The 23,162-nt window shown below is 47.7% G+C and overlaps 1 protein-coding gene across 2 annotated transcripts; it reads right to left on the bottom strand.

Annotated features, from left to right (window-relative positions):
• Positions 1-678: 678 nt before the first annotated feature.
• Arpc1a (actin related protein 2/3 complex subunit 1A) lies at positions 679-21,731 on the bottom strand. Of its 2 annotated transcripts, XM_070033559.1 has the most exons (11): positions 21,624-21,731; positions 21,038-21,148; positions 16,052-16,144; positions 15,137-15,241; positions 12,275-12,497; positions 9,454-9,561; positions 8,351-8,563; positions 5,628-5,703; positions 5,289-5,482; positions 2,195-2,285; positions 679-1,071 (listed from the first exon to the last, which is right to left on the bottom strand). In XM_070033559.1, the coding sequence occupies exons 3-11, from the start codon at positions 16,113-16,115 to the stop codon at positions 1,033-1,035; spliced, it is 1,113 nt and encodes a 370-aa protein (XP_069889660.1). In that variant the 5' UTR covers positions 16,116-16,144; positions 21,038-21,148; positions 21,624-21,731; the 3' UTR covers positions 679-1,032. The 2 variants fall into 2 exon arrangements, with proteins under 2 accessions (XP_069889660.1, XP_069889659.1); XM_070033558.1 differs by lacking the exon at positions 21,038-21,148 and having other exon boundaries at positions 21,624-21,730.
• Between the last annotated feature and the right edge of the window lie 1,431 nt (positions 21,732-23,162).

Here is a 23,162-nt window from a genome sequence, read left to right as displayed (position 1 = left end):
CAAAGCCAGGCTGGGCAGGAAAGTCCCTGAGACTCATCTCCAATAAACCACCAGAAAATCAGAAGTGGCACTGTGGTTCAAGTGGTAGAGCACTAGCCTTGAGCTGAAGAGCCGAGAGACAGCAAGCACCCAAGCCCAGAGTTTAAGACTTACGACTAACCAAAAAAAAAAAAAAAAAAAGGGAGGATGGCTGGGAATGTGGTTAGTGGTAGAGTGCTTGCCTAGCATACATGAAGCCCTGGGTTGCATTCCTCAGTGGCACGTACACAGAAAAAGCTGGAAGTAGTGCTGTGGCTCAAGTGGCAGAGTGCTAGCCTGGAGCAAAAGCAGCTCAGGGATAGTAAGGGAGGAAGAGGAAGTAGGCAGGGCCCTCCTCACCAGAGCACAGAGTTTAAGGGGGGACCCTCAGCTTGGGCACAATAATCTAAGACAAGATGATGTTTCTTCCCTCTTGCCGTCCTGCTGTGGGCCCTGGGCTGGCGTCCTCCAGGGCTGGCTGGCTCGGGGCGCAGTGTTGAGGGAGCGCTGGGATCAATGCGTCCTGCAATCAACAGTCCCACAGGACAGTGCAACCTCGAAACTGGACTCTTAAGATCCCACCCTCAAAACAAACTAATGAGGAACTGACCCACATTTGTTCTGATGAAAACGGCAGCGTATAAGAAAACAAAACCAAAAGCACATTCAGGATGTTTATTTCATTTTCTAGCAGACAACGAACATACTTCCTCCTCTTTTCTTTAAGTTAGTGTGACGTTTCCATAATAAACTAAAAGAAGCTTTGGTCAAGAATGGAATGAAATAGCAAACACGAAACAAGATGAAAAACTCACTGCTGCCATTAAAAACCACCACATCCACCACGGCTGTGCTCACACACGCACACACAGACACAGACACACGCACACACAGACACGCACACGGGGCTGCGTGCTCCGTGCTCCTGGGCGGCCGTCCTCACCCTCATGCGCGCGGCGGGCGGCGGGCCGGGTCACCGCGGGTCCTCTTGCGGCTGGCAGAGGCGCCCTCACTTCACATTATCCGGAGGCCCTGGATGGAGGCCTCCAAGGTCTTGAGAAAGGTGGAAGACACTCGCTGACCATTTGCAGGACTGTGCACTGGCTTCCCACCGTGCTCCAGTCCCACTCCCTCCCCAGGACCAGGCCCCGCCCCCAGGGCTGGGGACCCCTTGTCTTGTCTCTACTGTACAGCCCGCACCCTCAGCCACAGCGGGCTGAGCTGTGCTATGCCATACATGGTGGAGTTGCCATTCACTGTCCCACCCCTGCTCTGTCCCTCCTAGGTGTCCATTGCACGATCCCCAAGCGGACAGCGTGGTTTCCCTGCAGATGCGTCACTGTGTCCTCACCCCCTCTCCTGGCTGGGTGCGCACACACTTTACCCATGCCCTCAGTGCGCTCTCTCAAGCTCTTTCTGGCCCCCACAGCTCTCCTCTCCAGCTCCATCTTGGGTTCCAAGATTCCCAGAGGGCCATAGCACGGTGATGATGAGACATGGCTGGGGGGTGGGGCAGGACCATGCTTCCTGTCCTCTCTCAACTCACCACCCCGGCCCTACCCCATTGAGACAAACCTGTCCCGCTCTGTCAAGGACCCCTACACCTCCAGATGCCTATCCCTAGCATGGTGCCCGACACCTGGCAGACTTTTTGTGTTAATTGTATTAATCACCGTAGAGTACAGCTGGGCACCAAAATGCAGGCTGGTGGCCAGGGCAGGGCCTGCTTTGCCAGCAGCACTCAGGATCTTGTCAGTGTCAGAAAGTATTTCTCACCCCACGGAGAGTGGGGGTTCCCTCTGGTAAAGAAGGTCAGAGTTTTTTTTGTTTGGTCATGGGACTTGAACTCTGGGCCTGGACGCTGTTCCTGAGCTCTTTTCACTCAGGGCAAGTTACCACCTTGAGCCACAGTGCTACTTCCAGTTTTCTGATGGTTCATTGGGGATAAGAGTCTCATGGACTTTCCTGCCTGGGCTGGCTTTGAACCATGATCCTCAGATCTCATCCTCCTGAGTGGCTGGGATTATAGATGTGAGCCACCAGTGCCTGGCCTGCTCAGGTTTTAAAGCAGTCACACTGTAGCAGCCTGGTCTTCTGTGGATACAGAGCTCACCACTTCACAACATGAGGAATATTTGTCTGGGGAACAGTTGCTATACAAAAGAGATATGTTTACCTTGAAATCCCAAATGGTCATGGCTCCATCAATACCAGTAGTGCAGAATTTGCGACAATCTTGTTTGTCGACCTCATAGATAGACACTTGGCTGGAAAAAAGCAATGATAAGAGATGGTGCAGTGCATGGTGGACACGAGCCCCATGTTCAGCGTACATGCCCTTTAAGGAGATGATCTGTTTTCCTTTCATTAATTTCTCTATTATCATTTATTTTTTTGAAGATAAACTTGTAGCCCCGGCTGGCCTCAATGATCTTCCTGCCTCAGCCTCCCAAGCGCTGGTATTACAGGCAGGCACCACCATGCTTGACTTATGACCAGTCTTTCACCTTCTAAATGGTAACATGTCCAGCAATGTTAGGCCACAGTGATCTGACTCATAAGATATCCCAAAGCATTTCACTGCCAGGTGTGTAGGAAAGACAAAACTGAATCCTCAAGAGGAACGTAGTGGGGTACGAAGCAGTGTGGCTTGAAGAAGCCCCTCAGGGATGACGGAGCCACCCTGTAGGCAAATAAAGAGCACTCTGTGGGATTGAGACGTGGCTCTGAGGCAGAACACCTGGCTGGCACAGGCAAAGCTCTGAGTTCAAACCCAAGTATTGCCACAAAAGAAAATGAAAAAAAAAAAAAAAAAGCAAGCCAACAGCAAAGACAGACACAGGAACAATTTTCTTCCATGATTACATGTTAAGTGAAATCCAACTGGCTCCAGACAAAACTCTGAAACCACCCTGTACGGCAGCCCGAGCCCCCAAAGCCCCCCAGACTCAGCACTAGGCCCCAGCCCTAGGGCTGAGCAGCTAAGAGACATTGTGTGGGAAGCTAAGAAAGCCAGCCCTACAGTTGAGACAGATCCTTCTTTCTTTCTCCTCTGAGCTGCACAGGGTAGGGGCAGTGAACGAGGCACACACGGCCACTGTGTCCGGCCCGAGAGCAGACAATGGCCTTCACATTTTTAAATGACTGGGGAAAAATGGAAAAGACCATTATCTCATGATGTGAAAATCCTATGAAACTCACACTTCAGTGTAGAGCATTCTGCCGGGCCCAGCCAGCACACCGTGCTTTTCTCAACTATTTTCATGCCTCAATGCAGAGCAGAAAACTACCACAGGAGCGCAGCTACCTAACAGAAAAAAGGTGCCAACACTGCACTAGCAAAGATCTGTTTTTGTTTGTTTATACTTAATTTTTTAAATTTGTTTGAGACAGGGTCTTCTATGTAGCCCAAGCTGCCCTCAAACTTGCTATCCTCATGTCTCTAAGCCTCCAGAGGCTGGGACTACAGGTTTATGCTACCATACCTGGCTTAAGATTTCTAATTCCTATGAACAAAAGTAGACTATCCAGTATGCAAGAGTTTCTTTTACTTTTCACCAAAAAGCGTCAGAGAGGAGATGAGAACTGCTTCCCTCAAGTTAGCACAGAAAAAGTAAGAAATTCACTAGTCAATTAACTAACTGGTTCCAGAGAGAAATCTCAACAATGTGGTTTTTTTTGTTTGTTGTTTGTTTTTGGGTCCGGTCGTGGGGCCTGAACTCTGGGCCTGGGCACTGTCCCCAAGGCTAGCGCTCTACCACTTGAGCCACAGCGCCACTTTCGGCTTTTTTTCTTTTTGCTTATGTGGCGCTAAGGAATCAAACCCAGGGCCTCAGGCATGCCACCTTCCCAGCCCCAACAATGTGGGTTGTTTTTTTGTCAGTCGTGGGGCTTGAACTCTGGGCTTGGGCGCTGTCCCGCAGCTCTTCAGCTCAAGGCTAGTGCTCTACCACCTGAACCACAGCACCACTTCCAACTTATTCTTTTTAAGTGGTGCTAAGGAATCAAACCCAGGGCCTCATGCATGTGAGGTAAGCACTCTACCACAGAGCCACCTTCCCAGACCAACAGCATGGTTTTACTTAAGCTCAGTTTGTACTTTTCAACACAGCTGGGCATTTTTAGCCTCCTTTGTATATATTTTTTAAACTTTTTAATTTTTTGTTGTTCGTGGGGCATGAACTCTGGGCCTGGCCACTGTCCCTGAGCTCTTCAGCTCAAGGCAAGCTCTCTACCACTTAAGCCACAGCACCACTTCTGGTTTTCTGGTAGTTAACTGGTGATGAGAATCTCATGGACTTTTCTGCCAAGGCTGGCTTTGAACCGCAATCCTCAGATCTCAGCCTCCTGAGTAGCTAGGATTACAGGTGTGAGCCACCAGCACCCAGCTTCTCAGCCTCCTTTAAATCCTGCTGAACATGAAGCACAACTTACATTTAATAATTACATTTCTAAATCTGGTGCTAGTGGCTCACACCTATAATCCTAGTTATTCAGGTGATTGAGATCTGAGGATCGCTGCTCAAAGCCAGCCAGGGCAGGAAAATCCAAGACTCTTATCTCCAATTAACTACCAGAAAACCAGAAGTGGCACTGTGGCTCAAAGTGACAGAGTGTTAGCCTTGAGCCAAAGAGCTCAGGGACCATGCCCAGGCCCTGACTGAGTTCAAGCCCCATGATTAACAACAACAAAAAAAGCACCTTTCTAGAAAAAGCCAGAAGTTTCCTTTATTCTTCCTGCCAATACCACCATAATAAAAGTCTCTTGATATTAAAGGCCTAGTTATGCCAGGTGCCAGTGGCTCATGCCTGTAATCCTAGCTACTCAAGGGGCTGAGATCTGTCTCTGGAAGGGCTTGTGACTCCAGGCCTGTGACACAGGATGTAGGTCACTCAGGAAGGTCTCCTCCCATGCTCAACCCACTTGGTGAGAATCAGGCCCCATGCCCCTCCTGCTGGACATGCGGCACCATTATAATGATAGTAGGACTGGGTGGCAGTGGTTCCCTCTGTGTGTGTGTGTGTGCCAGTTCTGGGGCTTGAACTTGGGGCCTAGGCACCGTCCTGAAGCTTTTGTGTTCAAGGCTGGCACTCTGCCACTTGAGCCATAGTTCCATTTCTGGCTTTTTGGTGGCTCACTGGAGATGAGTCTCACGGACTTTCCTGCCTGGGTTGGCTTTGAATAGTGATCCTGAGCTCAGCTTTCTCAGTAGCTAGCATGACAGGCGTGACCACTTGTCTTATGACCCAGGAGCCAGGGCGGTACCTACGTGATGCTGTTCTGGTGCAGTGTCTCCAGGGCAGCGTGGCGGTCCTCCGTGGTGGCCCTCTTGTCCATGTTGCGGAAGCGCTCCATGGCTGACATGTTGCGCTGGATGCTCTGTTTGGGGATGTCCAGCTTGGAGACGAAAGTCAGGCAGCCACGGTCGTCGTAGTTAAACAGCATGGGGCAGCAGTCATGGCCCTGATAGGGGAGGTCAGTGAGTGGGGGCAGAGGAGGCCACCACTGCCCACTCCTCAGCACAGTGCCCAGGGGGCAGGGTCACAGGACATCACCATGCCCACTCTGCACGTCACAGCGGGCCCCACGGCGGGCAGGGGATACTTACAGCAGCTACGACACTGTTCTCTGAGACAAAGGACACACTGAGGAGAGGCAGGAACTCGGTCTTCAGAGTGGAGACCCTGAACACAGAACACGTGACCCTGAGCGGAGCCAATCGTGCATCCTGAGACACAGATGACAGAGGCCCCTGCTCCAAGGAGCTCCAGTCTCAGCTGCTGCTGCTGAGCCGGGCACTGGTGGTTCCTGCCTGTCATCCTAGCTACTCTGGAGGCTGACATCTGAGGACTGTAGTTCGAAGCCAGCCCAGGCAGGAAAGTTCATGAGACTCATCGCCAGTTAATCACCAAAAAGCCAGAAGTGGAAATGTGGCCCAAGTGGTAGAGTGCTATCCTTGAGCAAAAAGAGCTAAGGTTCACAGAAAAGCTCAGGGATAGCGCCCAGGCCCTGAGTTCAAGCCCCATGACTGACAATAAACAAACAAATAAAAAGCTAAGGTTCAAGCACCAGGCCCAGCACCCCCCAATAAAAAAAACCCTGATCTTTCCTGCAGGAGTCTCCAGCATGCAGTGACCCCCTAAGTGATCCTACCCTCAGGAGCTGAGGCCTTCTGGCTGGGGGTGTAGGTAGAGACGGAGTGAGACCTTGGCTGCATCCCAGCATCGGAAGAAATAGGAGTTGAGTTCTCTGTCTGCCTCTGCTGATGCCCTTCTCACTGAGGACAGGCTCTCCACAGACAGTGTGGTCCTGTTCCTCTAGCCATCAAGGTTTGGCCCCGGCAGCAGTGGCAGCACCTGTCACCCACTGGAGTGCCCATGGAGTGCTGGCCCTGCTGGGCACTCTCTCTCACCCAGGTGCCTCCAGAATGAGCTGTGTGTGCAGCCTCCACCCCCACACCTGGCAATCCCTGAGGTGAGTCAGAAGCACTGGCATTGCCAGCTGCTGGGCCTCAGGAGACCCTGACCCTATGGGGATGGAGCTGAAACACTAGGTGGCGCTGTTGAGGTACACTCGACTTTTATGTCCTCAAGTATTCATGCTGGCTGGAATAAGGAAACATACTTACATACTTGCACAATTAGAAAGGGTAAAGCCTGAGTCTCCCTGATGGCAGGCAAGAATGTTCTTAGGGAAGTGGGAGCGGGGGGGGGGGGGGGCGCGGGGGGCTAGGACAAAGGCTTAGTGGTAGAGTGCTTTCCTAGTATATATGAAGCCCAGAGGGTTTCATTCCTCAGTGCCACATCAACAGAAAAAGCCCGAAGTGGTGCTGTGGCTCAAGTAGTAGAGTACTAGCCTTATGCAAAAGAAGCTCAGAGACAGTGCCCAGGGCCTGAGTTCAAGTCCCACCCCCCCCAAAAAAAGAATGTATTCACAGCCCACCCCAGAAATCAATGCCAGCCCCAGCCTGACACTGCACACTGCACTCTCTCTAGGGAGGTAAATCACTGCCCAAATGGCCACACAGTCCATTGTGTGCAAAAAGAAAGACAAGTGCCTGTATCTGTACAGGAATTTTCCAGAAGGTACTGTTTACTCTTAGTTTAAGGAGATTTTTCTTGTTTTCAGAATGGGACCTAGCTAAAGAGACGAGGTTGGCCTTGAACTAGGATCTTCCCCTCAACTGGGATTATAGGCATACCACACTCAGTTTAGGGAGCTACATTTATAATAGGGGGAATCCTTATAAAAATAAAAATCAACCCATAAAATAACAAAATCCATAGTAAGTCCAGGTAGGAAGGGCTATGCAGTGTCACGTCTCCCAGTCATAGGGTAGTGGGGGTGGGAGGAGAGAGAGACTTACTGTGACCAAGACTACACACAGCCCAGAGAGTCTGAGACCCCTAGCAGTGAGCTACTTTTTTTTTTTTCGGTCGGTCGTGGGGCTTGAACTCTGGGCCTGGGCACTGACCCCAAGGCCCTTTCTCTCAAGGGTAGTACTCTACCACTTTGAGCCACAGCTCTATTTCCAGTTCTCTGGTGGCTCATTGAAGAGTCTCATAGACTTTCTTACCTGGGTGGGCTTTGAACCATGATTCTCAGATCTCAGCCTCCTGAATAGCTAGGATTATAGGTGTCAGTGCCTGGCACAAGCTACCTTTAGCTACCAAGGGCAAAATTGCAGCAGTAGACTCATGACAGGAAAAGGATTCCAGTATCTCCCCTCCCGCATCTAATAAGCATCAAACTCTGCACCAGACTGAACAAGGCTGAGCAGGCGGCCCACTCACGCCAGTGGTCACAGCCAACTTCTTCTCTGACCCACCTTGAGTGGGTCATCCATGGATGAACAGCGTAAGCTGCCATTTTGAAGGGGCCTTTATGAGCAGCAGAGCAGGAGGTTGTCCCTAAGAGTTACTGGCTACACTAACTTCAAGGAGTGATTACCCCAGGAAGTGCCACCTCTTCAGAGCTGGGCATGGCAGCACGCGTCTGCCTGTAATCCCAGTACTTGGGAGGCAGAATATGGGGCAGAATCATGAATGTTGAGACTGTCTCAAAAAGCCAAAAGATGTCTGTCTGTCTGTCTGTCTGTCTGTCTGTCTGTCTGTCTGTCTGTCTGTATATGTGTGTGCATGTACACATGTGCACATGCATGTATGTAGACATGACAAAAACAACTGCAAAAGGTCACAGGATGGTGGGTCTGTAACCTCACTGGCACCTGCAATCTGACTGGCATCTTTTTCGTGCCAGTGTGCATCCAGGGAGGGACATGGTCCATCTGCTCCCTACCTTCCAAACAAACAATCAAAAGCAAATACGCACTGCACACTCTTTGAGGCATCAGCAACAGACACAGTGCTGTCGTGGCTGACCCAGGCAAGACGGTTCCCACTGGCGGAGAAGCTGACCCCATGGACCCAGCCACCAGTACCACTGCCACCAAACTCTGACATCAGCTGACCAAAAGGCATCTTGCTGCCCCAGGGTGTACTGGCTGGCTTTTCATCCACTTCTTTAATGTAGGCAGAAAACACTCTGAAGGGAGAAAAAGAAGACACAATCAAAATATATGTATATAGGCTGGGTGTGGTGGCTCACACATGTAATAAAAGCTACAAGAGGGCTGGGAAGGTGGCTCAGTGGTAGAGTGCTTGCCTTGCATGCATGAGGCCCTGGGTTCAATTCCTCAGTACCACATAAGCAGAAAAAGCCAGAAGTGGGGCTGAGGCTCAAGTGGTAGAGTGCTAGCCTTGAGCTAAAGAGCTGAGGGACAGCGCCCAGGCCCTAACTTCAGGCCCCACAACCAACAACAACAACAAAAAAACCTACAAGAGAGACAGAGATTAGGAGGATAGTGCTCTGACACCGTCTTGGCAAGAAGCTCGCAGGACTTCATCTCAATAAACAAGCTGGGTACAGGGGTTACATGTATGTTACATACATGTATGTTACATACATGTAACCCCAGCAGTGTGGGAGGTGTAGCTAGGAGCATTGCTGTCTGAGGCCAGCCCTCGAAAAAAAACCCGCTAGGCCCTATCTGAAAAATAAAGATAATAGGGCTTGGAGTGTGGCTCAAGTGGTAAAGCACCAGCCTAGAAAATATAAGAACCTGAGTTCAAGCCCCACTACTAAAAAAAAAGGGGTTGGGGGGAACAGAAAGACAAGCTGAGAGGAAGAGATAGAACAGACAGCACAAACTAATCCTCCACTTGAAACAATGGCTGTTCTACTTAAGGCAAGCTCTCCAGCCTGCCCTGCCCTTCCTACTGCATTCATCTATCTACCTTGGTGACTTACGCATGTGCCTTCTTTAGACCACAAGCTCCTGCAATCTTTGTGGCCCTGCCAGTGCTTAGCATAGAACCTTGTAAAGAAAAGGAACCTTGAACAGCTGCGGCCTGCCAGGTTCTGTGAGTCCGCACCTGCATTTGAAGTCACATGACCCTGCAGCCAGCAAGACGTTGTTGGGATGCCAGTCCAGGCTGAGGACAGTGGAGCGGATTGGCTTCTTAATATGCTTGCTCACCCACCTGCGGGAAGAGGAAAATCACAGTGGCTTATCCACACATGATTTACAAATGCCCCTGCATGGGTTTAAGATGGCGCCAAGTCTCCTGACAGAGAGCAGGCGCACTTTCGAAAAAGAGAATCTGAGGGCTGGGAAGGTGGCTCAGTGGTAGAGCGCTTGCCTTGCATGCATGAGGCCCTGGGTTCGATTCCTCAGCACCACAAAAGCAAAAAGAAAAAAGCCAGAGAGGCACTGTGGCTCAAGTGGTAGAGCGCTAGCCTTGAGCTGAAGAGCTGAGGGACAGCACCCAGGCCTAGAGTTCAGGCCCCACGACCGGACACCCGCCCCCCCCACCAAAAAAAAAAAAGAAAAAGAAAAGAAAAAGAGAATCTGAGATTGTATCTCCCGTGATGTTAAAACCTTTGGGATAAAAACTGGGCTGGGAAGGTGGCTCAGTGGTAGAGTGTTTGCCTTACATGCATGAGGGCCTGGGTTTGATTCCTTAGCACCACCTAAGCAGAAAAAGCCAGAAGTGGTGCTGTGGCTCAAGTGGTAGAGAACTCACCTTGAGCTGAAGAGCTGAGGCACAGTGCCCAGGCCCAGAGTTCAGGCCCCATGACTGACCAAAAAAAACAAAACCAAACCAAACCAAAAAAAACTGAAGGCTGAAGCTGGAGCCAGTGGCTCACAACTATAATCCTAGCTACTCAGAAGGTGAGATCTGAGGACTGCGACAGAAAGCTAGCAGGAAAGTCCGGGAAACTTTTCTCTAATAAACTACTCAGAAAAAGCCAGAAGTGGCTCTGTGGCTGAAGTGGTAAAGCCATGGCCTTGAGCAAAAGAAGCTTAAGGACAGCACCCAGGCCTTGAGTTCAAGCCCAGGACTAGCAAAAACAAAACAAAACAAAAAAAACCCTGAAGGCTAAAATTACTTAAGTGTTTATTACAAACACCCAATAAACATTGAAGTAATTTGGATTAATTTTGGTTTAATTTCTTTTACAATTGTCCATGAAGCTATGAATTTTTTTGTTTCCCATTGAGAAATCACAACCAAGTAAGTAGAACTTCTTTTTTTTTTTTTTTTGGGTCCGGTCATGGGGCCTGAACTCTGGGCCTGGGCGCTGTCCCTCAGCTCTTCAGCTCAAGGCTAGCACTCTACCACTTGAGCCACAGCACCACTTCCGGCTTTTTCTTTTTGCTTATGTGGTGCTGAGGAATCGAACCCAGGGCCTCTGGCATGCAAGGCATGCGCTCTACCACTGAGCCACCTTCCCAGCCCCTAAGTAGAACTTCTTGTTGGAAGATTATCCTATAATTCTGCACTGCCATTCAGAAAAGATCATTTATGTATAAGCTGCTTTAAAAGTCAATCAGAAGCCAGCTGGTGGCTCACGCCAGTAATCCTAGCTACTCAGGAGGCTGAGATCTGATGATTGGGGTGTTCCAGCCCAGACAGTAAAGTCTGTGAGACTTTTATCTCCAATTAACCACCCGAAAACCAGAACTAGCACTGTGTCTCAACTGGTAGAGTGCTTGCCTTGAGCTGAAGAGCTGATGGACAGTGACTAGGCCCAGAGTTCAAGCTCCATAACCAACAAAAAAAAGTCAATCAGTACAGGGCACTGGTGGCTCACACCTGTAATCCTACTCAAGAAACTGAGATCTGCCGGGCGCTGGTGGCTCACGCCTGTAATCCTAGCTACTCAGGAGGCTGAGATCTGAGGATTGCGGTTCAAAGCCAGCCCGGGCAGGAGAGACCACGAGACTCCTATCTCCAATAAACCATCAGAAAACCGGAAGTGGCGCTGTAGCTCAAGTGGTAGAGCGCTCGCCTTGAGCTGAAGAGCTGAGGGACAGCGCCCAGGCCCAGAGTTCAAGCCCCACGACCGACCAAAAAAAAAAAAAAAAAAAAGAAACTGAGATCTGAGGACTGTGGTTCAAAGCCACAGAAAAGTCCCAGTGATACTCTCATCTCCAATTAACCACACAAAAACCAGAAGTGGCACTGTGGCTCAAAGTGGCAGAGTGCTAGTATTGAGCAAAAGAGCTTAGGGACAGTGCCCAGGCCCTGAGTTCAAGTCCTACAACCATCACCACCACCATCACCAACAACAAAAAAAGTTAAGGTGTGGAGGGAAGAATTTATAGCTAATAAATATTCTCCAGTAATTTAGAAAAGAAAAAGGTAAATCAGAAGCTGTGCTGATTGATCATGACTATAATCCTAGCTAGTAAAGTGGTTGAGATCTCAGGATCACAGTTCAAAGCCAGCCCAGACAGCAAAATCCATGAGACTCTTACTACCAATTAATCACCAGAAAATCAGAAGTGGAATTATAACTCAAGTGGCAAAAAAGCTCAGGGACAGTACTCAGGCCTTGAGTTCAGGACTGACATAAAAACAAACAAAAAGAATAAGAAAACAGCATCTGGCAGCACAGACAAGAACTGTAGTACATTCTACAGAACAATCGAGTTAAGAGAGGAGAGGTTGTTCACAGTAACTATACTTTGATAAGAAAAAAAGATGTGAGATTTGACTCATTCAATGTACCATAAGGAGAAGAAATAAATGCTCAAAGGATGAAGGATTCTAGAAGGAAACCCCACAAATCTCTCAATGAGGAGAGCCTGGCGCTGTAGTTGGGCATTCACACAGTGCCTCAAGAAGCCCTCACCTGTCCAGGAGTGGATTCTGCAGAAAGAAACACAAGGAGGGCCATGGTGCTCACCAGTCATTTTCAGACTCGAAGTAACAAACGGAAATGAGTCGGGCTCCACTGCCCACAGCAAATTTGTTCTCGAGGGGTGACCACTTCACAAACGTGGCCGCACGATTAATCCTCAGGATCACCAGTGTGGGCTTCCAAACACCGTCTTTCTGGCTCCAGACATAGGCATTGCGGTCTGCCCCACAAGTGACGATGCGGTCGCTCTTCGGAGCCCAGTCAATGCCTGAAAGTATGACAAACACCACCTGCTGTGACGGTGGGTCCAGCTCAGCAGAACACAGTGCTTGACAGCTTCCTCCACCACCAGGCCTCACCACAACCTCATACCAAAACAAGGACCTTTCTCTGCAAAGTGTCTGGTACTCAGGAAGTCCCACGAGGGACTCTGTCTCAACAGAGCTCATTGGTTCAGTAATTGATCACAAGCCGGTAGCTGGTGGCTCACGCCTGTAATCCTAGCTACTCAAGAGGCTGAGATCTGAGGATCACGGTTCATAAGCCAGCCTGGACAGGAAAGTCTGTGGGACTCTTGTCTCCAATAAACCACTAGAAAACCGAAAGTGGTGCTGTGGCTCAAGTGGTAGAGCACTCACCTTAAGCTGAAAAGCTGAGGAGCAGTGCCCCATGACTGACAAATAAAAAAAAAAAAGAAAAGAAAGAAAAAAGAAGAAACTGATCATAAAACAAAAAGACTAATCACAACCTTGTATTTGACTTCATTTGCATATCAATTAAAAGTTGGTGGGATCCAGGTGTGGTGGAACACACTTATAATAACAGCATTTGGGAGGCTGAGGCAGGAGGTCAGCCTGGGTTACACAGTGAGATACTCTCAATAGAAAAAAACAAGGGGGGTGCTGGGAAGGTGGCTGAGTGGTAGAGCGCTTGCCTTGCATGCATGAGGCCCTCAGCACCACATAAGCAGAAAAGGCCGGAAGTAGCGCTGTGGCTCAAGTGGTAGGGTGCTAGCCCTGAGCTAAGGAGCTGAGGGACAGTGTCCAGGCCCAGAGTTCAGGCCCCACAACTGACAAAAAAACAAAACAAAACAAACAAAAACAAAACAAAAAAAAACAAGGGGTCTGGGAAGGTGGCTCAGTGGTAGAGTGCTTGCCTTGCATACATGTGGCCCTGGGTTTGATTCCTCAGCACCACATAAACAGAAAAGGCCAGAAGTGGTGCTATGGCTCAAGTGGTAGAGTGCTAGTCTTGAGCTGAAGAGCTGAGGGACAGCGCACAGGCCGAGTTCAGGTCCCACAACTGACAAAAAAAAAAAAAAAAAAAAAGAAACAAGAAAAAAACAAGGCAATTCAATAAACTCTGAGACCATGTCCCAAACTTTGTCATCCCTTTGATGTTTGCCCTACTTGTGTTGTGTATAATACTGGCTAGTTTTTCCTTCTAGAATGCTTCAGAAAATCTGTTTCCCGTGAAGTTACTATGAGAAAATATATTTTATTCTTGATTTCCAATAGAGAATTATATTTTGATTTTCCAAAAGCAAATTTTTTTTTTCAGATTTAAAAACTGAAACAGGTGTGATGGCTCACGCCTATAATCCAAGCTACACAGAAGGCTGAGATCTGAGGATCACAGTTTGAAGCCAGTTGGGGCAGGATAGTCTGTAAAACACTTATCTCCAATTAACCACCAGAAAAGGCCAGAAGTGGGCTGTGGTTCAAGTGGTAGATCACTAGCCTTGGGCAAAAAAAGCTCAGGGACAGCACCTAGGCACAAAAACAAAAACTCTTCTATGTGAGTGGACAGAAAACAGGCCCCAGTTCAAAGGACCCAAGGAAAGAAGCAAAGTGAAAAAAAAAAAAAAAAAGTATTTCACACTTTTGGCTATATTTGGAAATCTTTCACCTACTCTTTCTCATTTAAAAATATTTAAAAATATTTCCTAGCCAGGAGCCGGTGGCTCATGCCTGTAATCCTAGCTACTCAGGAGGCTGAGATCTGAGGATCACAGTTCAAAGCCAGCCTGGGAAGGAAAGACTCTTATCTCCAATAAACCACTATAAAACCAGAAGTGGTGCTGTGGCTCAAGCAGTAGAGCACTCACCTTGAGCTGAAGAGCACAGGGACAGTGCTCAGGCCAGAGTTCAAGCCCCACGACCGACAAAAAATAAATAAATAAATAAATTTCCTAATGCTAAACTTCCAATTTAAGACTTAAATGTCTTCTTTCTTAAGCATAAGGCCATTGGCTGAGGAACTTAAAACAGGCCAGAGCTAATAGAAATGAAGTCCTGGGAAGCAAGCGCAATGAAAATAGAAACAATGACTTCGGTGATATACTTGTTCATAGCGCTCATGAGCAACCTGTCTAAACCACTGGTCAAAGCACGATTGCCAGGATTACTTGCCACAGAGCCTGAGAAGAAGTTTTCATCTATTAGACCAAACTGCTCAAAGCAGCCGGTTGAGGCAACTGTTCTGCCAGAACATAGTAAAAAAGGCTACACAATGACAAAATACTAAAGAGCACCTATGAATACATAAACATACATGTAAATGCATTAAAAATAAAGTGGTGCTAGAGGCTGGTGGCTCATGCCTATAATCCTAGCTACTCAGGAAACTGAGATTTGAGAATTGTGGTTCAAAGCCAGCCCCAGCAGGAAAGGCCATGAGACTCTGATCTCCAATTAACCAGTAAAAGCTCAGAAGTAGAGTTGTGGACCAAATGGTAGAGCATTTGTTTTCAGCTAAAGAACCCTGAGCAAAAAAAAGCACAGATGCAGTGCCTACATCCTGAATTCAGCAAACTGTTTCATGGCTTTAAATGACAGGGCTCAATGCCTGAGCCTCTTCACTGAAAGGCTGCGTGCTTGAGGGGGAAGGGGAGCGTGCACCTCTTACCTGTGATATGCCCATTGTGCTCCTTCAGCTCTTGAGCCTTCACCCACTGACTCCCGTTCTTCTTGTAGATGTGCACCTCATGATTATTGGGGCTGAGGGCGATCTCTGAGGAAAGAAGACCACATAACTGTTAATACCTGATCTTAAAGCTGTCACCAAAACAAAGAGATGTTGCAACTGAAAATGAAAAAGCAGTTTCAAAAAAAGGGGTTCCCCACTACCAAATATCCCCATGCTGCTGATCACATATATGGTATATAACATGTGAGCACCGTTATATATTACAGACTGTGATAGACAATTTGCTCCAGGAAAGTTAGAATGAACTTGTGACTTTAAATGAGCATCATTATTCCACAATACTGTGAATTTCCGGAAATTATGTAATCACTTAATCACAATCAAAAAAAAAAAAAAAAAAAAGAACCTGGGGAAGGGAGGGAGGGAGGGATGATAGGGGGAAAACAATGGAGGGGGTAACAATGTTCAAGAGGAAGTGTACTCATTACCTCACTCATGTAACTATAATCCTCTGTATAGTATCTTTACAATAAAAAAATTAAAAAAAAAAGGGGTTCCCAAAGTCATCCCTGAAGAATACTTTACTAGCTGGGTACTGGTGGCTCACGCCTATAATCCTAGCTACTCAGGAGGCTGAGATCTGAGGATCATAGTTCAAAGCCAGCTGGGGCAGGAAAGTCCAAGAGACTCTTATCTCCAATTAACTACCAAAATGATGGAAGTGGAGCTGTGACTCAAGTGGCAGAGTGCTACCCTTGAGCACAAAAGCTTAGAGACAGAGCCCAAACACTGAGTTTAAGCACCCAGGACTGACACAACAACAACAAAAAGATATGTAATTGTGAAATGCTCTGAAGGTATCAAATACTGTAGGGAACTCAACAGCATACTTACGGGTTCGGTCCCTGTTCCAGGCATGACAGGTGATGGGCTCTAGTAAGAACTGGTGCAGCGACATGATTCTCAGTATTTTTTAAGAACAGAAAGCTGCAACAGGCAACAGAAACAAGCATTTCAAACGGTAGACAACCAGTATTCAACTTATGAGGACCTTGGGATAACTCACACATTGTTCTTTCATTAAAAAGAATAAACTTCAAAAGGTAAGCATTTAAACAGAACTAGCATTGTAAACATCACTGTAGACTCTCAAACCATGGTTTAAAGTTTGTAGGGGAAGCTGGACGCCAGTGGCTCACACCTGTAATCCTAGCTACTCAGGACGCTGAGATCTGAGGATCAGGGTTCAAAGTCAGCCAGGACAGGTAAGTACATGAGACTCATCTCCAATTAACCACCAGAAAACCAAAAGAAGCTCTGTGGCTCAAGTGGTAGAGCACTTGCTTTGAGCTGAAGAGCTGAGGGACAGTGCCCAGGCCCAGAGACAGGCCCCATGACAAAAAAAGAAAAAAAGTTTGTGGGGGAAATAGGCTAATGTACACAGCCTCAGATTATCACTCCACATAGCACTCTTGAGTTACAAAGGGGAACACATGGCTTCATAAATGATCAAACTTCTTTTTTTTTTTTTTTGTCGGCCGTGGGACTTGAACTCTGGGCCTGGGCGCTGTCCCTCAGCTCTTCAGCTCAAGGCGAGCACTCGACCACTTGAGCTACAGCGCCACTTCCGGTTTTCTGGTGGTTTATTGGAGATCGGAGTCTCACGGTCTCTCCTGCCCAGGCTGGCTTTGAACCACGATGATCAAACTTCTTTATCAAATAGCAAGGTAATCTAACCTGTTAGGGCTCCTAAGGAGAGGCAAGAAAAAGCAAGTGCACACCACCATTTTAACACTGACCTACTTGGTCATCCAGACCAGACTAATCCTGAGAGATGGGCTGTGACGGGAAATGGCCATGGGCCAACAGGTCACAGGACAATCCTGAGGCAACATGGTCACCCCATCTAGAATACCCTTGCATGCAACAGGCCTGCAACTCCTCAAAAAAAGGCAATACAAAGCCAGGCACAGGTGGCTCATACCTGTAATCCTAGCCATTCAGGAGCCTGAGATCTGAGGGTGACAGTTCAAAGCCAGCCAGAGCAGGAAAGGCTGTGAGACTCTGGTCTCTAAAAAAGCCAGAAGTAGAGCTATGGCTCAAATGATAAGAGTACTGGCCTTTGACCAAAAAAGCTCAGAGACAGTGCCCAGAGTTCAAGCCCCAGGACTGGCACACATATACACAAAAGACAACAGGAGAGGAAGATGGTTGAAGACGTAAGTATCTCATAAATAAAACTTGATTATACTGTGTTGAAATAGAAACTAAAGATATATGCTGTCAGACAACAAGGTTTTTGTCTTTTTGTTCCCTTGCAGGCTAGGGCTGGAACGCCAGGCAAATGCTCTTACTGCTGAACCACATCCCCAGCCCAATAACACAATATACAACTGGGAAAACTTGATTTGAGGCTATTACATAACAATAAGGAATTCTTTTTATTTTCTTAGCTATAGTAATGGCGTTGTCTTAAGGCAGAGGCATGTCTTGGCTTTTTGGAGATAATAAAGATGGATGAACTGCTTCAGATAAAATCTCACAATATCTTCTGTAACTTCAATTGTTCAGGACAGAAAATACAAAAAATATGAATGTGGCAAAAAAAAAAAAAAAAAAGACAACTAAGGGGCTGGGAAGGTGGCTCAGTGGTAGAGTGCTTGCCTTGCATGCATGAGGCCCTGGGTTCCATTCCTCAATACCATATAAGCAGAAAAATCTGTAAGTGGCACTGTGGCTCAAGTGGTAGTATGCTAGCCTTGAGCTGAAGAGCTGAGAGACAGCACCCAGGCCCAGAGTTCAGGCCGCATGACCAAAAAAAAAAAGACAACTAAAAATCTGTTAACTAGTAATCCGAGCAAAAACTACACGATAGTTTATATTACTGTTTAACTATTTTTCATAGGATAAAAAGCAAGAATATGCTGGGCGCCAGTGGCTCACGCCTATAATTCTAGCTACTCAGGAGGCTGAGATCTGAGGATCACAGTTCAAAGCCAGTCCAGGCAGGAAAGTCCGTGAGACACTTATTTCCAATTAACCACCAGAAAACTGGAAATGGCACTGTGGCTCTGGAGGTAGAGTGCTCGCCTTGAGCTGAAGAGCTCAGGGATAGTGCTCAGGTCTAGAGTTCAAGCCCCATGGCCAAAAAAAAAAAAAAAAAAAAAAAGCAAGAATATGAAAAACATTCATCAAATTAAAAACAAAATTAAATTCACTCTCTTTCTACTCAAATAGCAATTATTTCCTCAACTGGGGAAATTTTTCCAAAAGGGAACCAGTTATTTCCTTGTTTTGGTGCCAGTCCTGAGGCTTGAATTTAAGAACATAGGCACTGTCCTTGAGGGTTTTTTGTTTTTTTTTTTGATCTGGTCATGGGGCCTGAACTCTGGGCCTGGGCGCTGTCCCTCAGCTCTTCAGCTCAAAGCTAGCACTCTAGCACTTGAGCCACAGCGCCACTTCTTTTTTTCCCCTGCTTATGTGGTGCTGAGGAATCGAACCCATGGCCTCATGCATGCAAGGCAAGTGCTTTACCACTGAGCCACTTTCCTAGCCCCGTCTTTGAGTTTTTTTGTGTTCAATGCTAACACTACCACTTGAGCCTCAGCTCCACTTCCAGCTTTTTAAAGTATTTAATCAGAGATTAAGAGTCTCACCATAGCAGAATGTACCTCAATGGTAAAGTGCTTGCCTAGCAAGTGTAATATCCTGGGTTCAATCCAAAAAAGAAAAGACAAACACACAGTTGTTTTTGTTTTTGTTTTAAAGTCTCATGGACTTTCCTGTCTGGGCTGGCTTCGAACTGTGATCCTCAGATATCAGCATCTTGAGTAGCTAGGATGAACACCTAGCCAAACTTGTTATTTCTATCTCACTATAGATAAATTTCAACACACTTACCTAGGTCATGCTAACCTAGGGAGAATATTGAAATGTGAATTTTTGTGAAACAGGAATTTTTGTCTTTGGCCCTGGGTGTCATTTACGCAGCCCCAAGTTGTTCTCCAGTTTCTTGCCTTCCTAGTGTCACTCCAGGCACACTGCTTGCTCCTCTCCGGAAGTTGATGCTTACCCCAACTGTTCTGTCACAACAGCTTAGACCCAGAGTCCTGTCACGAATATCTCTAATGAAAGCAATTTAGTTTAAAAGCAAAATCTTGTTGACTTCCCTCTGTACAGAATTTTTACCATAAAAACATATAAAAAAAAAAAAAAAGAAATGTCAAAACAAAAAAAAAATCTTGTTGGCTGTCACAAAATTTGTTGGCAAACTAATAATTTCACATGAATATCTGTATAAGAAAAGCATATGGGCTGGGAAGGTAGCTCAGTGGTAGAGTGCTTGCCTTGCATGCAAGAGGCCCTGGGTTCGATTCCTCAGCACCACATAAGAAAAAAGCCGGAAGTGGCGCTGTGTCTCAAGTGGTAGAGCACTAACCTTGAGCTGAAGAGCTGAGGGACAGCACCCAGGCCCAGAGTTCAGGCCCCACGACCAGACCAAAAAAAAAAAAAAAAAAAAAAAAAAAAGAAAAGCATATGTTTCATGTGTAGCCATAGACAGAGGTTTTCAAAAGAGGTACGTGGTCATACAATGGTATAATTACTTCTTAAAATACACTTCTAATTTTGTTCAATCACTCAAGTTCTATATTTGAACATATATCTGAACCAGTCTTTCTTTTATAATCCTGTGGCTATTTTAAGTCTGCAGGCCTAGACAATAATCCATGTTAGTTAAGTTTATAATGCATGCAGTGAACATGTGACTTTTGTACCGAGAAAAGCATACTTCTGACATAGGGTGATAATTATACTCTCTACAATGACTGGCATTTACATGGAATCTAAAAATTTTTGTGCTAATTAGGCTTAGAGAGGAGAAAAATGGGGACAAAAGGTGGTGACATTAAACATAGCAAGCTCCTTTGTCAGCACTGAGAGAAATAAATGACTTATGGAAGAGTAGAATTCCAGGGACTCCCACTCCTGTTCTTCCTGGATCACACTGAATACTGCCATTCTGATGTATGGACACTGAACTTGGATACACTGACATACACTGTACATTCTAGACCTTAAACATATCGGTGGAAGTGGGAATTTCTATTCTCTGTTTAGGTTCAGTTTTTCAATACTGTGATTCATCCAGTTTCTAATAATTTAATCACTCTCATGACCCAACCCAGCCACAGCAGGTTCTTCTAGGAGATAGCCACACCCTCCCCTCCCAAGGCCCACAGGTTTCCACTCCAGCTAGGCCAGCAAATCCAGCACCTGCGTCTTAACCTAAGATTAGATATTTAGCTCCAAGTACTGCCACAGTTGACTCCAAAAGCATGAGCTGTAATCTTCCAAAATGATTTCCCCTTCTTTAAATGGGAAACCTAGAATATCAGCCAAATATTTTGTGGTAGCAAGCAATCAATTAGTTACACCTACTTCCTACCAGGATAACTACACCTTCCTCACTGATAACTTCTGATTTCAGATAACTTAACTCTAAGGGCCTACAAGAAACTAGAGGGTTAGGTAAAAGTAACAGAAGAGGAGCGAGCTAGGGTGATTTTGCTCATTTGAGTTGAAGTAGACAGAAGGCTCCAAAGTCCCAATATAAAAACAGATGGCTTTATAATCAGATTCTAAAGTACAATTAACTAAGGGACTACCATGTTCCCAACAGTATTCTAAGTAACCGGCTGGAGCTAAAAACCTAAATAAATCTGCTATCATTCTGGTCCTCAAATCAGGAGTGGGAGAGTAAGATAGATAGCAGTAATACTAGTTAATATTAATTGAACACCTACCCTGGGCCAGAAACAGTTCTCAGCAGTTTAAATATGCAAACAAGTGGATGAGGAAACCGAGGTACAGAAAAGTTACCTTCCCAGAGTCACCCAACAAAGTGACAGCTTGGAGATGGGAACTTGGCTGGTCCTAAAGTAAAAGGTTCCACGGAGTGACTAGGAGCCCGGAAAAGAACAGCACACAATTCTGATTTGGAGGAAAAGTGTCCTAAGACTCGGGCGGGCTTAAAGAACTCGAGGGGAGGTTTTCTTCGAGTTGGGGAGGGTGGCCCATGGCAAACATCTTAAGACACTAAAGAAGGGCCCCTCGTAACGATCCATTCGGGGGAAGATCTGCCCATTTTAATAGAATTTTATGGTCTGTGACAGATGCCCAGACTTGAGGTACCACTAGGGTTTATTGGGGCGCCGGAGAGATGGGTGGAGAATCTTGATAGAGGGCCGATCTGTAACAGTGGGGACCCCAGGAGCTTGAGGAACGTCACGGGGTTAACGGGGACCTCCTGATGCCCTCCCCTGGTTTCTCAGAAGGTCCGGCCGCCCCCCAGCTCTGGGCCCCGAGGCCTAAATCCCGCTCTCACAGCCCCACAGGCCCGAATTCCATGAGAGATGGGGGCCGTGGTGGCCCGCAGGGCCAGCCGTTCGCCCCTGGAGCCCCTTACCTGGGGTTGGGGCGGTTCCGGGGCTCGGAGCGGAGGATTCGCGGACTCTGGTCAGTCGACGCGAACGGGCTCCGGCGGGCGCGCGGGCGGAGGACGGAAGCCGGGAGGGAGCGGCTGACAGGTCCCGGAAGTAGCCAGGGCGCTTGCGCGGAGCAGTCGCTAGCCGCGTCTGCGCACGCGCACGGCTCGGTGGGCAGCGGGTCTACGCACGCGTACGGCTCGGTTGGGCTGGGCCTGGGGCGTGGGGGTCCTGGGGGCCGGGGGCCGGGCGGCTGGCTGCCTGCGGTCTGGAGTTGGTCCCTCGAGGTGGTGCGAGACGACTTCCGGAAGGTAGTGACCAGAGCTCGCTTCTGGGAACATCTCGGCAGCTAGACGTGTGCTCTTGGTTAAAGACGCGAGTTACTGAGTGTGTGTGTGTGTGTGTGTGTGTGTGTGTGCGCGCGCGTGCCTGCCTGCCTGTGTGTCAGTCAGTGTGTGTAAGTCGTGGGGCTTGAACTCAGGGCCTGGGTACTGTCCCTGAGCTCTTTCGCTTGAGGCTGGAGCCATACCACTTTGAGCCACAGAGCTCTTTCTTACCCTCCTTCCCTCCCTCTCCCCCTTCCTTCCTTCCTTCTTTCCCCCCTTTCTCTCTTTCCTTTCTTTCTCTCCTTCCTTTCTTCTTCTCTCTCTCTTTCGGCAATAAGAGTCATGGGTTTTCCTGCCCGGGTGAGCTTTGAAATCACAGTCCTCAGATCTCAGCCTCCGAGTAGTTAGGATTACAGGCGTGAGCTACCGGCGCCAGGCCAGAATTGGGGACTTGTGGTCTTCGTTCACCTGGAGGGCGACTAAGTGCTTGTCTTTTCAGAGCTTCAGTGGCCACAGGTGACCTCTGCTCGGCCTGTGATCTTGTTTCCTTTGTTCAGAGCTTCTGAAATCCAACTCTTCCCGCTCCTTCTTCTCCCACGTTCTCCTCCCTCACCTCCTCTCCTACTCCTTTAGTATCCCTTGAAAAAGAAAAGTTGGAGGGAACTTGGCAACTACTCCAAAACGAAAAGATGCACTTTTTTTGGTCGGCTGTGGGGCCTGAAGTCTGGGCCTGGGCGCTGTCTCTCAGCTCTTCAGCTCAAGGCTAGCGCTCTACCACTTTGAGCCAGAGTGCCACTTCAGGCTTTTCTGCTTATGTGGTGCTGAGGAATCCAACCCAGTACCTCATGCATGCAAGGCTAGCACTCTCCCACTGAGCCACCTTCCCAGCCCAGAAGAAATGTCTTGAACCAATGGGCTGGGAAGGTGGCTCAGTGGGAGAGTGCTAGCCTAGCATTTATGAAGCCCTGGTTTCAAATCCTCCGTATCACTTAAACAGAAAAAGCCAGAAGTGGCACTGTGGCTCAAGTGGTAGAGTGTTAGCCTTGACCATAAAAAGAAACTTAGGGACAGTGCCCAGACCCTGAGTTCAAGCCCCACGACTGATACACACACACACACACACACACACACACACACACACACACACACACACACACACACACACACACACACACACACACACACACACACACA

The sequence above is a fragment of the Dipodomys merriami genome, unplaced genomic scaffold, assembly GCF_024711535.1.
Source record: "Dipodomys merriami isolate MVZ:Mamm:240054 unplaced genomic scaffold, mDipMer1.0.p SCAF_22, whole genome shotgun sequence".
Lineage (NCBI taxonomy): Eukaryota > Metazoa > Chordata > Mammalia > Rodentia > Heteromyidae > Dipodomys > Dipodomys merriami.
Note: the sequence above shows the minus strand (reverse complement) of the source record. Positions and strands in the feature narration are given on the sequence as shown.